Source organism: Electrona antarctica, assembly GCF_951216825.1.
Source record: "Electrona antarctica genome assembly, chromosome: 8".
NCBI lineage: Eukaryota > Metazoa > Chordata > Actinopteri > Myctophiformes > Myctophidae > Electrona > Electrona antarctica.
In genome coordinates this window covers 45,331,922-45,347,836 of record NC_136789.1, presented here as the reverse complement: position 1 = coordinate 45,347,836, position 15,915 = coordinate 45,331,922, and the positions used below count along the sequence as shown (strand labels likewise).

Sequence of the window (15,915 nt, the reverse complement as noted above, 5' to 3'; positions counted from 1 at the left end):
GGTGTTAATTTAACCATGGGATCAATTTTCACAATCCGATTTTTGTGTGTGAGGGAATGGAGGCAACATTTATAATAGAATAATAAACCCTTTACCCAAATAATTAAGCAATTGTCTTAGTTGTAATTTAGTGGAATTTAATTAGCATGACAACAGCTGTTTTGGCCATATTTACTCTGGTAAACATAGCCTTACACAATATTGTGTGAAGAGTATAATTACTGATGACAGACACCACTGTCAAACAGGTACAGCAAAATGTATAGGATGGGTCATTCAAGTCAAGTTAGCACAGAAAACCAAACATGAAATGTGAATGAGTCACCACATTCATAGCACTTAAATCACATGATTCTCACATCTGCCTGCTCAAGGAAGAGGAATAACTAATCTGCCTAAAGTTCCTTTTTCCATGCAAGGGGCCCGTGGTACATCACACAGCTCCACCAACCTATCAGTGACCGCTCACAATGGAAATGAGGGAACAAAGCTTATCTTAAAATAAAACATGTTTTTATTTATAGTTTCGAATGAGATGCCACCGTTTGGCTATTATGTGGTACTTCCCTAAAATGGTGGAACAGGTTGCATGGACACAAAACATATTTTACACCTGTTATGAGTGTGGTGTACAGTACATGCTTCTTTAAAAAGATAATTAGGTGGAGGGCTCATGAACCGGTAAAATGTAATAGCTGTCTTCTTCCCTGATGTCACAAGTGAATTCTTAGTATCTCATAAATCAACTTGCTTCCTTGATGCCAAGTGCCACCCTAACGGCATTCCAAATGAAGTGTAGGCGACTAGGCGTTGCAGAGAGATCAGGAAGGAAGATTGGGGTGAGGGATGGGGGGAGACTCACTGGTTCAAAGAAGGTTCCATGTGTTCATGGGTCTCCAGACAATCAGAGAAGACATCAGAAAATCTAGTCAGAAGCAGAGTAACTGACAATGTACAAACAAAAATAAACAAACATAAAAGCATTTCAATGCTTTCAATGTTGGCCTGGTTTCCAACCTTGGGCCAGGGTGCATTTTGCATTTATTACCTGGCCTCTGAGGACTAACTAGTACCTGACTGAATGACAAAGATGTCAGGAAAACTAGCTATATTATGAATCCATGAGGACCAGGGCTGAAACATATCTACACTCCATACAAACATGGCCATTATGTATCAACCACATGTGAGCTACATAAATGTTCTCATGTCAGAACCCTTTAGTTAAACAGAATTACAACAACAATGTTATAGTCATGTGAAACCATGTCTGTGGTTCAACGATAGGCAATACAAGACTTATATGGAATAAAAACATGGCGCGCTTCTCTGCAATTAGCCGATTCATAAACTGCAGCTACAAAATGGCTGCCGAGGTGAGGTTTCTTTCTCCCCCTACCCCCTATTTCCTGGATTTCTGGAGGTCTTGGGCTGGTTCCATGGAAGTCGAAGGTCATGAGGGGTCCTCCTGCCCCGTCTGATTGGTCAGGCAGAGCATCTCCAGCTGCTGAGCACGCTCAGAGTGGACGTTCACCAGCGTGCGGTTCTCCTCCGTTAGGAGTCTGAACTCCTCCTCCAGGCGAGCAATCTCCATGGCGACCTGCTCATCCTCCACCAGCTCCACCAATAGCTGTCGTCTGTGTGTGTGTGTGTGTGTGTGTGTGTGTGTGTGTGTGTGTGTGTGTGTGTGTGTGTGTGTGTGTGTGTGTGTGTGTGTGTGTGTGTGTACACGCGCGGGTGCATGTGGGGGAGATGGGGAGAGAGAGAAAGAGAAACAAACAATCTTATCAGCAGTACTGTTGATGAATCTCACAATGAGACACTTTCAACACACGTATTACATGGCAGAAGGCCAAGCTATCCACGCCATTGGGTGAATGACATCACGAAACAGAGCAACCGCTGGCCATAGTTATTTTTTATTCCTTTTTCAACCTCAATTCTGAGACTCTCAGAATTGTCTTTGATTGATTTAAATATGTATTAACACTTTGCAGAATTACAGTACATTTCAAGCACAACTCAATACAAAGACTGTTAACTGTGAGTGGACGACCCAATACAGCATTACACTTGTTTACAAGAGGGTCCACCTTGTTCAATTCATCAAACAGTATCATGCTGAACGTGACTGTTGTGTTGAATTCAGATAGATTTTATTGCAAGCAGTGTGCTCATATTGTGAACCTGCCTATAGAGGGTATGCGCATGCATAAAGTGAGTTACGAGTGGCAAAGTGGGTTTAACGCAATCAGATAGGACTTTTCTGTTTGGATGTATGGGCTGTCAAGGCCAGAAAGTAGGGTTTTTTTTGCCACTCAGTAAGTGTTCCCGCACAACTTCCGGGTATGATAATGATGTCACACGCATACCCTCTATACATAAGACACACATTTTAACCACGTATACCCTCGATTCCCGAGTCGGCTCTGTGCTCTACAAGCTCACAACCGAACGTGTCGCACTGCAATGCATTGTGAGCTTGTAGCTCAGCCATTTCTGGCAAATATTCCCCACAGAATGGACCAGATCAGAATGTTAAAATGCTTGTCTAATAAAGTGTCCAGAACATACTGTAAGCTACAGTATGTCAACCTGTGGATATTCATAACAAAATCATATTTATATGATCTACCAGGAAATACATTTTTGGTCATGGTGATTCGTTCTATAGGGTGCGTTGTGGTTCAAGAGGTCAATAATGTGCCATCGTAAGCAATCAACCTTTTAGACTTTTCTCACTGTACCTAAGATAGCGCCAGAAGTTAACACACCACATTTTAAGACCAACAACGCCCATCAGCACACAGATGAGCCAAGTACATTTGGGAACTAGAAAAAGTGCCCTTCTGGGCACAGGTCTCCACCAGGAGGATAGGACTGTGTGAGATGTTTGGCAAAATGTTTAGGATTAATATAAACATGTTTTGGAGGAATTTTGTTCCAAAAATGTGTTTTGCAAAAATCAACCTGTTGGTGGCGCTATAACAGGCCAATGTGAAAAGGGTGGGATATATTCCTCAGCCTAGTAAGAAAATGTGTGAAAGATTTCACGTAAATTGCATGCTGCGTTCATGATTTGAGGCTTTTGTTCAAAACGGGGCAATCTTGCAAACTGAAAGCCAATTATAGCCAATTAGGATGGAATATGAAATATCGGACAGATCCGACTTGAGCACATGACCATAGAGATACTGTGTAACGATTTGTGAGATTTTTGGACAGAATCTGGAGGAGTAATATCAAAAAATGTGTTTTACAAAAGTCGGCCTCCTGGTGGCGCTATAAAAGGCAGATGCGGAAAATGCAGGTCAAAGGTTTGTCCTTGGCCTCTAGGGAGTGTGCATGCAACGTTTCACGCAGATCGGTGCAGTTTTAGGTAAAAAATGTGAAAAGCTGCCTCATGGTGGCGCTATAACAGGCCGTTCTGGAAAATGTGGGGCAGAGGTTCATCGTTGGCATCCAGGGAGTGTGTGTGCAAAGTTTGGCATGGATCGGGCCAACGGTGCCGGAGATTAGCTGATAACGGACGGACGGACGGACGGACTGAAGGAAGGACACACGGACGAAGTGCAAAACATACTCTCTCCCCATGCCTTCGGCCTGGTGGAGACAATTATACAATGTGGGTGCTGGGCGTCTAAATAACAATTGTGTCGGTTGTAAACTAGCAATGATACTAGCACTGCACTTCGCTGCTTGTAGAATAGGGCCCATTACATACAGTAGCCTATGTCTTTCTGAGAAACATAATAAGCTCGCTGTCAGTTTATTTAAAATATTATGAATATAGTAGATTTACAAGTTGACAGTGTTCCAGTGTGGTGTGAGTGTATAGACCTGCTAATTTCGCTATATTTTTGAAAAATCTCACCTAATGACATGCCTGAATAGGGATGCAAGGTTGAAAGTGGTTAACCGTTTAAAACCATGATAGCATTAAAAAAGAGAGTTCAATATATTATACAGTAGCACATATTTGCACAATGATACATTTAAGACTCAAAATTACCATTAAATGTGTAATGTGTAATGAGTAATAACTGTAATGAGTGTAATGAATGTCAAGTTTATTTTTCTGGTAGCTGAAATGTCACCACTGTAAAAGAAAAACACTTCCTGATTTACTGTAGATAGAAAGAGTTGACCTATAGTCTGGCATAGCGCCAACTCACACTCTTTGGACTTTGAATGGTGGGTTACAGTAGGTGTGGTAACTGTGTGTGTGTGTGTGTGTGTGTGTGTGTGTGTGTGTGTGTGTGTGTGTGTGTGTGTGTGTGTGTGTGTGTGTGTGTGTGTGTGTGTGTGTGTGTGTGTGTGTGTGTGTGATATTTCTCCTCATAAGCCATATCGCAACAATGTAAACAAATTGTTAATCAGTCTTCCTCCATCCCGGTGGGAAAGTGTAGCTTTTAAGAGAGAAGTTTAGCTACGTTGAGAATGACTGTTCTTTTTTATGTGGTTTGACAATCTTTAGCCCGGTCATGCTGTTTCACCTCTTTCACAATGGTTCTTGTGAAACTCAGTTGTACTGTAGAGCAGCCACGACACACTAATAGGCTTAAACACAGTTGTTTTGTGCGTGCGTGCGTGCGTGCGTGCGTGCGTGCGTGCGTGCGTGCGTGCGTGCATGCATGTTGTCATAGGGATTTGATATGATTTACTAATTCCCTGTCTGTTCAGTGTAGGGGTGGTCAGGCACTCTCATAAAGAATAGTCTGCGTTACCGTTTGATAGTACTCAATGCATGCATTCACCACTGCAAGTATGAAAGTGTACAGTACGTGTGTGTGTGTGTGTGTGTGTGTGTGTGTGTGTGTGTGTGTGTGTGTGTGTGTGTGTGTGTGTGTGTGTGTGTGTGTGTGTGTGTGTGTGTGTGTGTGTGTGAGTGTGTCTGACTCATCATCAAGGCTAATCTTCTCTGTGTGGGAACCTGTTGTCAGTGGAGCAGACCTTGGGTGTTTCTCTATTTAGGAACCGACCGTAAAGAGGAGATGGGTGCAACAGCCACAGCCAGGGCCCCCAAAATCCCTCTGCTAAGACCACCCACAGCTGCTCAGGACACAGGGGACAGACCGTGTACTGTACAGTAAGTATTGTGCACTTGTGTGAGAGTGCACTGTAAACTACCAAGCGTTAATTTAACACTAGGGGCCGTAGTTAGGTCATCTATGGCACATGGTGCAGAACGGAAGGCAAGGGGGTGTTTACGACACATTATCTGGGCGCAAAGCTTGTATGACTTGCTAATTGGTGTGTTTTGGGCGCAACATGAACATACATTCGACTAATCAGTGGTCCCATTCCTTTTAAGAGCTTTGTGCCTTTGTCATAGCGCATTGTTATTTAAATGATAGAGTTGGAGGTGAACCAATTGCAATGGACCATCTATGGGAGCAGTATTTATACAGTAACATAAAGTGTCCAACTGAAATATCGGCCACCGTTATGTCTCTGATATCGGGTTCTCTGATAACCAAATCCTCTAGTAGAACTTAGTTTTAATTTAGCATTTAGCTGCTGCTACAGTATTTATTTACTCTTGGAGTGAAAAGTAAAAATATATTATCTGTACTACTGTCACTGTGACTGTACCTTCATATCGGTGCACAATCCACACAGAAAGTCTATTTTCATTCCAGCTAAAAACAATCACTATATTGTTTGTATATCGATTAGTGATTGACCCCTCTCTAAAATCGGACATGACAAGAGGTAAGATATTTGATCATAATCAACAATAAAGTTTGACCGTCTTACTGAAATAAATCTCTTTGTGAGCAAGAAATCATTGCGCCCTTAATGCGCCACACCAGACCTCATTTTAAGACCAACACACCCATAGAAAATTACAACTGCATAGATTTGAAAACAGCAATGATAAATGCTCTGCCACTTAGCAACGTATTTTGTTCTTTTAAATAAAAGCTGAAGACTCTGTTTGCTGATGCCTATAGAGGCTTTTGATTAATATCTTGCACTGCACTGTAACTTTATTCTTTAATTTGATCTCTTAATAACTGTTTTTACTGTATTTAACTGTATGTACTATAATGTGTTTCTTTTACATCTATCTATAAATGCACCATGTCTCTGTACGTCTGTCTATACGAATGTGTGACCGTTCGCCCCACCGACTTCAAATTCAACACCCCCACAGGTAGTGCAGTGCCCGGTGTGGAGTCGGTCAGACCTGTGGTTGTCCAGAACCGCCACAAAAGGCCTCTGCCCGGGCTCTGGACAGGGCCCCTGCCCACTGCCCAGGGTCTATATATGGTCTATATATAGTACATGTATACTGTAGGAATAAAGGGACACAGAGAGACATACAGAAATCTCCATATATGGGCATAAAAGGGACACGGGTACTCTGGCACGGATACAATGGGTGTTGCATAGCCGGGTGGGGAATGGATCTCCGACTTCCATCATTACCGACTCGGTGCTCTACAGCCGGGCACCAGTCTAGTTTTGTCTTAATGCTTGTAATGTTTTGTGTAAAGAATTTTGAATTGCCTTGAAATGTGCTATACAGAACAAAGAAACTTGAATTGCCTTGTTCTCTAAAACACTCTAGCACTAGCCACAGTGGGCTGACCTAGTATTTTGTACAGTAGCCAGTATGTACAAATGTTTGTGGACTCACCATGTTGAGTCCCTTTGCCACTTTAACCCTGGCATTATAGGTGTTTTTTGAGACTGCGAGATTTCTTGCAGTGCCAGTTCAGCATGTAGTGGCACGTTATCTGTGCTGATTGTTCAGCTACTCCATAGGGAAGTTATGGCATTACTGTATTGATTGGGTAGCTGCAGGGAAGATACGGCAGCTAATCTCTGTCCTTTTACAACAACCCTCACCTAGGGCAAATGAAGGCTGGGTATGTGATAACAATGTGTGTGTCCTAATGGGTATGTTATACATTGTGTCTTCATCGCCACTGGACTAGACATCAAAGACATACTCAATAGTACAGATGCTAGTACAGACATACGTCAGTTACTGTGGGACTTACTTGCGGTCCTCCAGCACGGCAAGCTCATGTTTGACCTGAAGGTAGTCTCGTGCCATCCTGCAGTGTTCCCTGTACACCTGCACACTCTCCCTCAGAGAGCCAGACGGAGGCACTGGCTGAAAGGAAGAAGAAAGTGGTGAACTGGACTCTGAGAGTAATATTTACTAAGCTATTGTGAGTAATTTTGGACAAGAGACTGTCAAATGTTACTGTGCACCCAGTGTGCAAAAAGTCATGAATGTTAGATAAGTTCAAGCCTTCCCTGGCATAGTTTCCCTGGCAATGCAAGTGGTCCAAAAGCTCAAAAAACATTGAGGACCGCTGATCTAGTATATGATCAAACAGGTGCCCCCACCTACAACTGTGGCGTTTTGTGTGTCAGCACAAGGTGCACCTCCCCTTTGCACATATCAAAGGAAGCTTGTGATGGAGATGACAGCAAATGGAACAAGGAGACAGATTGCCGATAGGTCTTGCCAGAATCAAGAGTTTTATTTGTTATAATATCTTGTTTACGGGTACAGTACATGAAGAGTAAAGGTATTTTGTCCTGGTTCCTCAGACCTGGAATTTGCATGCATGTCCACCACACTGTGTGTGTTGTCTGTCTGTGTTTATCAGTGCCGTCGCTACGTATACACGCAATATTCCCTGCGCGTAGGGCAACACGTCGAGGGGGGCAACAAAATGTGCCAAAAAGTACCAAGCCGAACCTCATAATAACAATTTTCTCTGCGGCTCCGCCACGTAATAACGAGCGGCCGTGTGTGCGTCCTCACAAACGCCGAAAATAGCCGATCTGAATGAGGAAACGCAGCGCTCTCATCGGGACGGGGGGCAGCACAAATATCCTACGAGTAGGGCAACCAAATGGTCAGCTACGTCCCTGGTGTTTATGTCCATGACTACTCTCACAAACTAGTACATAAGTTAGGGGGTTAATTAGGGAAGCATTCAGTTGTATCACTTTAGTTTAACCACGTATACACTATCTGTAAGAGGGACCACCTGACCAAACGTCCTCGCCAAAAATAGACAATCTACAAGCTCACAGCGTGAATGTACCCCCAGAATATGGATTCAAATGGTTAAAAGTCAAATGTAAAAAAAAAATACAATATTGTATTAATGTCTTAATGGAAACTACTGTTCTGTCGAGTAGTTCTTGTGACACACATCTTATGGGGAAAGAACAAACAAAAACAATGTAATTCAGGGGTGCCTTGGATTTAGAAGGGGTGACCTGAGAAAAAAGGTTTGGAAATTATGGTGGTACAACTAGCAGTGGTATGGGATGTCGTGCCATCACAGAGCCAAACCGGCGCTGAACTTTCCAAAGCACAACGTTCTAACTCTTCACAGTCATGCCTCTGTGAAGACTGAGACATTCACCTGCTGCTCTGTATGCTGCTTTGCTCTCTTTGGTACTTTATGTCCTTAGAAAAATATTAAATATAAAGAGCATGGTGCTGCTGGGTGTGAATATTTTTCACATTGTGAATTCATCATCTTAGATTCACCGTGACATTGGCACTGGTGTGCTGGTCTACTAAGCTCAGCCTCCTGCCTTGTGCCTACAACTGCAACACACCAGTGACAACATCGTGCGTAATAGCACTCCCTCTGGTGTGTTAGTTTCATGTTACACTATTCGTATGTAAACTACTGCTCTTCACTAATTTAGTCAATGCAGTGTAGAGATAATAGAGACAGATGAGATGACACTCAAGACCAGACAGAATCCAACATGGGACTTTGACATAATTATTATTGGCATAATTTGTATGCTATTAAATATAGTTACTGTGGATCCCCATTTGTCCTCACCACAGTGAAGACTACTCTTCCTGGTGTCCAACTAAACATAAAACTAAAAATAACTTATTTACTAATCACTGCTTCCTTCAATTTGCTTGATTTATTCTTTATTTATGTTTATTATATGTGGCGGGCGCCCATTCCAATGTATTCCTGCTCTATACATTACCATTCTCTTAGGTACATTGGTTCTCATGGTAGCTTTTGTGCCCAAGACGTCCACAGACATCCTGGGAATTACCGCTATGTGGTGCCCAAGACGTCTGTGGGCGTCTTTTTAGTTTTGTATTTAAAAGAAAGTCAAAAGAAATGAATGTAAAAAGTGGGCACCCTGTTTTTTTTTTTTTAAGTGTTGTGTGGGCACACAATGTGTTACAGGCAGAGTAAAGTGACCATCCATAGCCTGTCTGGTGGCATAGCCATGTCTAGTATTGGTGGGTTGTATCTGTAACAACAAATGTGCAGGTTTACCAGTATGACGTGTCACAACTACAAGGCTACAAGCCAACCTTTGATCCACTCTCATATCCAAGACTATGTCCCCATTAAGACAGAAAATATGCTCTCTAAAAGGATGAAAGTTAATTTCAGCTAGTCTTTTAAGTGGTTATGGCTAATGTATACTGTGTATTATCAACTGAAGAAAGTGTCAACGTTTGTTTGACAAAACATAAATCAGCCTTTACTCTTATTTCTTTTTAAACTAAAAACTGTTCATTGTTCTCCCGCACGTCCCTGGCTTGTGGCTTTTAGGATTGGGTTTGAGGTCTATTCACTGAAGATCCTGATCGCTATTATCAAAAGGTCTTGCTCTCCCTTGCTCATTTACAACAGATCAATTGAAATTGCAAACATGTCAACTATTGGGAGTCACAGAATTTGATAGGTCACTCATTTAAAGCGCACGCACAGGGACACACACACACACACACACACACACACACACACACACTCTCATACGTTTACTCATACCTGTAGTCGCTGCTCCAGGTCTGGTATCGTCTGAGAGAGTTCCCCCACATCTTTTATGTCTATTAGAGCAAAAACTCAAGTAAGGTAGGTGCTATATTTTAATTGTGTTATTTAGTATTAAAGAAGATCTGTATTATCCTTTTCTTTACTTTTGATTTTTTTCTTGTTTGTGTCTAAAAGTAAAAATGGATGAATGAATGTACTTTGTACACTAGTCTATATATATATATACACTGTATATATATATATATATATATATATATAGATAGAGCGAGAGCGAGATTATTATTTTTTTTACCTTAGTATAGAAATGCATTTAGTATTTTGTTTCTTTTGCTGCTGTTGTTGTGGGCTACGGTGAATGTCTTACTTTGAACATGGTGTGTTTATTTGGTCATTAATATTGTTTGTTTCATGCCTACCATACCCTCACCCAAGAAACAATGCCTTCCAATGCATAGGCCAACTGGCAGTAGCTCAATGTCTTTCTCTGTCTCATAAAAGGGCTCTGAGCGAAACTTTATAGGGGCTTCTTGTGTGACACCACAACATAGCAACACAGTGCTGCACTTATAAATGAGCCATGTCCTCTAACTGAACAACAGTAATGAGCTGTCCGACTGAAAGACACACAGGATAAGAATATAGTTATGGGTAGACGGACAGCATAACAGGGAACAAGCAGCCAGTCACGTAGACCGGCAGAATCAGGCAGTCAGACGGAGAGACAGGCAGCCAGACAGACAGAAACAGACAGGTTATCTGCACCGGCCCTCGTCTCGCCAGCTATGTCCCCCTAGAGTTGTGGAAACACATGTGGAGAATCCTGGTATGACGCAACCTTCTAAAAGCAGGCCGTATTAGTGGGCTAGCCAGCAGCCATGGGGCCAATTATGATGCAGAATAAATACAGTACTCATGCTGGGGATTGACACGGAGCATGGTTAGAGGTACGCCTGGCATGGAGTCATGGAGGGTCTGGATGATGATCCCTGGACAGAACACAGGTCTCAGCTCTCCTGCTGAGAAACATGAGTCTGGAGGGACTAGGACATGATCCAGGGAATATGCAAACCTTTATTTAGGAAGACAGGGACTTAATGCTCCAGACTGTCACTTCTGGCTCTTGAAAAATGAAACTAAAACTAGGACTACATTTTAACTACTAGAAAAAGGAAAAGGAACAAACAAAAAGGAACAAAGACTGTCTTCAAATGCAGTGAACCAACTTAAATAGGGAAACCGCAACGTTTCGGCCAATGCGGCCATCATCAGGCTATAATTTTTTTAGCCTGAAAAAAAGACAGCCCCTATTAAAGTTGGTTCACTGAATTTGAAGACAGTGTGCGGGTGTTTGTTCCTTTTTCATTGTCGGGCACCGTACCCTCTCCTACGCACCTGTCGCCTGTAGGTGTGCAAAAGCTTTGCGTTTTAACTACTAGAAAGAACAAACGTCCCCTCGGGGATTAATCAAGTTTTATCTCGTTTTGTCGTTATCGTAGGAGGGAAGAAAATAAGAAAGGAAGGCGGGAGGGATGAAGGAAGGAAAACAAATTAGATAAGAGGGGAAAAAAAGGCACCAATTAAGTAACGTAGAAAGATGTGCGCTGGTCTGTGCAGTGAATGGGTCCCTCGGCCTCGACTCAAAGTTCCTCATGAGAACTTATACATCAAGATATATTGTTATCTTCACAGCTTTCCCTCTCTCTCCTTGTGAGCCTGTGTCTGTGTGTATGTGTGTGTGCGCTTGCGCGCACGTGCATGCATGTGTGTCGGAAAGACAACGAGGATGGGTGGGGTAGTCGAGTAAGTGTTAACTGCTTATAAATATAGGCCAGTGTTCTAAAAGCTGAACAGTGAATCAGGCAGCGGGCAGAGCGACAGCGTTAGTATTAGAGGGAGAAACCTGACTCTGCCATTGCAAAGCTGCAGCTGCCATCCCATTGCTTGGCCCCTCTGCAGTAAAACACTGTGACTGACAGCATCTAGTACCATGCCCGTGCCGGGCCACTGTGTGTGTGTGTGTGTGTGTGTGTGTGTGTGTGTGTGTGTGTGTGTGTCTGTCCACAGGCCTGTGTAGTCTGAATGTGCACAGTTGCATACAATACACACTTGCCAATGCACAACATGCAAAATCCTCATGTGTTAATTTAAATGTGTGAGGGTGAAAATGGACCCAAATGGGTTCAATGTAAAAATAACAGAGGGTTTTATGTGAATTTGTTTTCAATATGTTTATAGTTTTCATTAACAGAAATAGAGACGGAGTAGCCTGGCATGGCCAGACTAATATATATATATATATATATTTGTTTAGCTCTGGCAGATTCGTCATGTTTCCAGGCTAGAGACGAAGCACCTGTCTCTTAGCCCCCCGGACGGGAAGAACAAACTCATTTAAAAGTGAGATGATGTAAGCTGCTCAGTGCTTACAGTCAAATCCTCAGTAGCCTCGGAAACCCAGACGTTCAGTGTCACAGCCTGGTCCATTTGGTTGCATTTTGTACACTCTCTGTTAAAGAGGCAATACACTAGACACCCACTAGATGTCACCTCTGTCACATTTTTGTATGTATTTATTTGTTATTTTCTTTATCACTTGTTGAGGGGCTAGCCCCTCCTATATAGTGTAGTGTAGATTTTCATCTTACACAAACATTAAATTCCCATTGACAATGAATGGAGAATTTACATCATACAGTATGTGGAGTGTGGACGAGCAAATCAGCTATTTTTGTCCTACAAACATTAAATTCCCATTTAAGACCGCCCCTCACTTCACACGGGTGTGATTTTTTGTTTATGTTTTGTTTTTAACTGTTTGACTGTGGATCACGCTAAACCCCGTCTTTTTCCCCCATTGTCTTTCCCTGCGGAACACACTAAACCTGCAGAACACACTAAACCTGCCTTTTGTTTTTAATTCGCCGTTTTTTTAATAACTTTTAAGACATACAGGGTTTCCGTCGGACTTCCGTGACACGTCACACGTTTGGATCACGTGATCGGGAAAAGAACCCAACTGACGCTCGATTCCTAAGGCTTCTGGGAAACCGAGGCTCAATGGGCACACTTGGACTTCCATGCGCGACCAAAAGCCGCTCGTAGCGTCTCTTCTGGGTTTTTAGACAGCTGGTGGATGGAAATGAAGCTCCACCCACGCGGCAGAATGCCGCGTCGGCCAGATTCCCAGAAAAGCTTGCCGCGTGAGTGGAGCTTCATTGCACAGGAAGAGACGTCGGCCACGAGTGGCTTTTGGCATCTTCGTGATGCTCAAGTGGGCCTGCGCTGACAGCATTACCATCGCAGTGGTTCATTCCCCGACTCAAACACAAACGATGGGACTATTTTCAGGTGGATTTTCATGAAATGAAGTTACAATTGCGACGCTGTTATTCTTCAAAGGTTTGTAAACACCGGCAGGGAACAGGAGTTAAGATATTGATTTATAACGCAGTAAATGTGTTAATGATAATTATTGTATCTATGTAATGAAAAACAGTGAGGTTCTCACATACTGTAAGCCCCCCTAGGGTTTCTTAATTCACTGGCACAACAACTAGTCTGTCAACTTTACCACCGAAAGAACTAACACATTATGCATGTACAGTACATATAAACTGTTGCGCAGATCAAATAAATCTAATCAAATCATCTCAACACCTATATTACATAACATTTGAGTGAATGATGCTTTTATTGTTTTTATTGTATTATTATCTATTCTGTAATTACTTTCCATTTATTTTCATAAAAATTTAATCTATATAGCCTTTAAAATCTGTCTCCCCGCACAGTGAAATACTGTGTTCATTTAAAGTTTAAATTAACACAGTATGTCACGGTGCGAGGAGCCAGACTTGTGCCAGGTCTGTTTTGGTGGGAAGAATTCAGTGCATGTGATCCACACACACTGGGAATGCCGTAAGAGAACTGTAGGCCCCACAACTACAGGTGGAGAATGTTCCACTGTGGAATTGAGGTGGGGGTGAGCCGTCAACCTCTTAATAAAAATAAGTAAACCACTTACTGTAAACCACATTTTCAGTGTGTGTGTGTGTGTGTGTGTGTGTGTGTGTGTGTGTGTGTGTGTGTGTGTGTGTGTGTGTGTGTGTGTGTGTGTGTGTGTGGCATGCATGTGCCTGGGTTTGTGTGCGTGCGTGTGTACTGTGTACGGCTGTACGCACACAGTACTGCTACGTACAGTACTAGCTATTACTGTGTGTGTGTGTCTGTGTGTGTTGTGTGTGTGTGTGTGCAAGTGGCATGCATGTGCCTGTGTGTGCGTGTGGCATGCATGCGCCTGCCCTGTGTGTGTGTGTGTGTGGGGGGGGGGGGCATGCATGTGTGTGTGTGTGTGTGGGGGGGGGGGGGGGGGGGGCATGCATGTGTGTGTGTGTGTGTGTGTGTGTGTGTGTGTGTGTGTGTGTGTGTGTGTGTGTGTGTGTGTGTGTGTACATTTACCTGATGTGTCGTCAAGGCTGAAGGCGATTCTAACTTCAGATTTATCAGGAGACACTCTTCTGGTTGAGGTGATCATTTATCCTCTTCACAGGACCACAGGTCACAGCCAAGACATCAGTGAGTTAGTACAGTCACAATGCTACAGTGCAAACATAGTACTGTAGGCCTACATCACACAAAGAAAGAAACATAGAAACAAAAGCAGAGGCTTCACAGTCACACCATGAGGCCCATTTGGTGTACAGAAATCATTGGCACTGCACAAAAGAAATGAGCATGTACGTCTGTGTGTGTGTGTGTGTGTGTGTGTGTGTGTGTGTGTGTGTGTGTGTGTGTGTGTGTGTGTGTGTGTGTGATTGTGAGAGAAATACGCTGTTCACTTGTAAAAACTTTGTATAGGCATCATATTGCTATGATACAGTGTAACATTTGGAGACTTGATTTTTTTTTTGTACTTAATTCCATGCCCCCTACCTGAACCATTGTCCCCAATCAACTGGTTTGATGTCTAAAACGATGTCTCCACACACACACACACACACACACACACACACACACACACACACCAGTATGGTTTCGTCATGCATTTCTTGTTGAAGGGGGATTAAATAATTAGACGGCTTTGACAGACTGCCTCTGAGGGCTAGATTTGGCATGTCCCTTCAGGGTGAAGGTACAGGCTTTTTATATCAGGGCATCTGCCCCGACAAGGCCCCCAGCCTGTCTTATCAGTAAAGTGGTCTATCTACAGCACACAATGAGCACATTGTCCACTTGTTAGGCTCGTCATATTGATCTTGCTATCTGTGATTAACAACTAGTTTTATGGAAGTATAAGTAAGTGCAGACAGGCACTATATGATAAGACAGAGTCTAGCCTACATGACATGTTGGCCATACATATTCAGTCAGACCAATCCCATCATGCGGGTTAGTTAGCAGCACTAGCAGCAGACCCAACGTTACCTGACAGGAGGAACTTGACCTAGGAAACTCCAATTCATAAAAGATCAATTCAATGTTCGGGAGTTATTCCTTGTTATTGCTTCTTCGTTGAGTCCTGTTTCACCAGGAGAGCATTTCCAACACAGGCAGCTGAGCTGAGGCAGCACAGGTGCACCGTGCGCGTGTTCAGCCAACTAGCCAAGGCTTCCTGATCCTGAGTGATCCGAAAAGATGAGGCAAACTTTCACTGTTTCGCGGCTTCGCCTACTGTGACCAATGGGCCTTCTTTTCTATTCAGTTCTAGCCGACAGCGTTACCGCTGAGAGGCCGATCGCGTGGTGACAGAGTACTCAAGTTTGTGTGGACATGTTATTCGCTGCCACGCTGTCTGAGAGGCGTCCAGAGCAACACAACAGGGCGCAGGCTGTGGTGGAATGCCGTCCGTTCGTTATCCGTCACCCCAGAATCCAATTAAATGTCTCAGATGACGTTGACATTAGCACGCAAAAATGTCCATTGCTCCGGCACTGTTTGGAGTGTCACGGTCATCTCCTATGGGTTGGTCATTCTACTGGCAGCAGAGCAATAGCTGTGCAATGATGCAGTTGCTCAGAATGACCCTCTGCTATAATTGCTTGTGAGGGAAAAAATAGAGCATCCATGTGTTTCTCTTTCGCGGGATGGCTTGCATACTTGCGATATA

The 15,915-nt window shown here is 43.2% G+C and overlaps 1 protein-coding gene across 2 annotated transcripts; it reads right to left on the bottom strand.

Moving 5' to 3' along the window:
* Positions 1-136: 136 nt before the first annotated feature.
* On the bottom strand, positions 137-15,915 carry map3k7cl (map3k7 C-terminal like). 2 transcript variants are annotated; one of them, XM_079507565.1, is made up of 5 exons: positions 15,234-15,915; positions 14,268-14,433; positions 9,804-9,862; positions 7,014-7,129; positions 137-1,637 (listed from the first exon to the last, which is right to left on the bottom strand). In XM_079507565.1, the coding sequence occupies exons 2-5, from the start codon at positions 14,341-14,343 to the stop codon at positions 1,454-1,456; spliced, it is 435 nt and encodes a 144-aa protein (XP_079363691.1). In that variant the 5' UTR covers positions 14,344-14,433; positions 15,234-15,915; the 3' UTR covers positions 137-1,453. The 2 variants fall into 2 exon arrangements, with proteins under 2 accessions (XP_079363691.1, XP_079363692.1); XM_079507566.1 differs by having other exon boundaries at positions 14,268-14,350.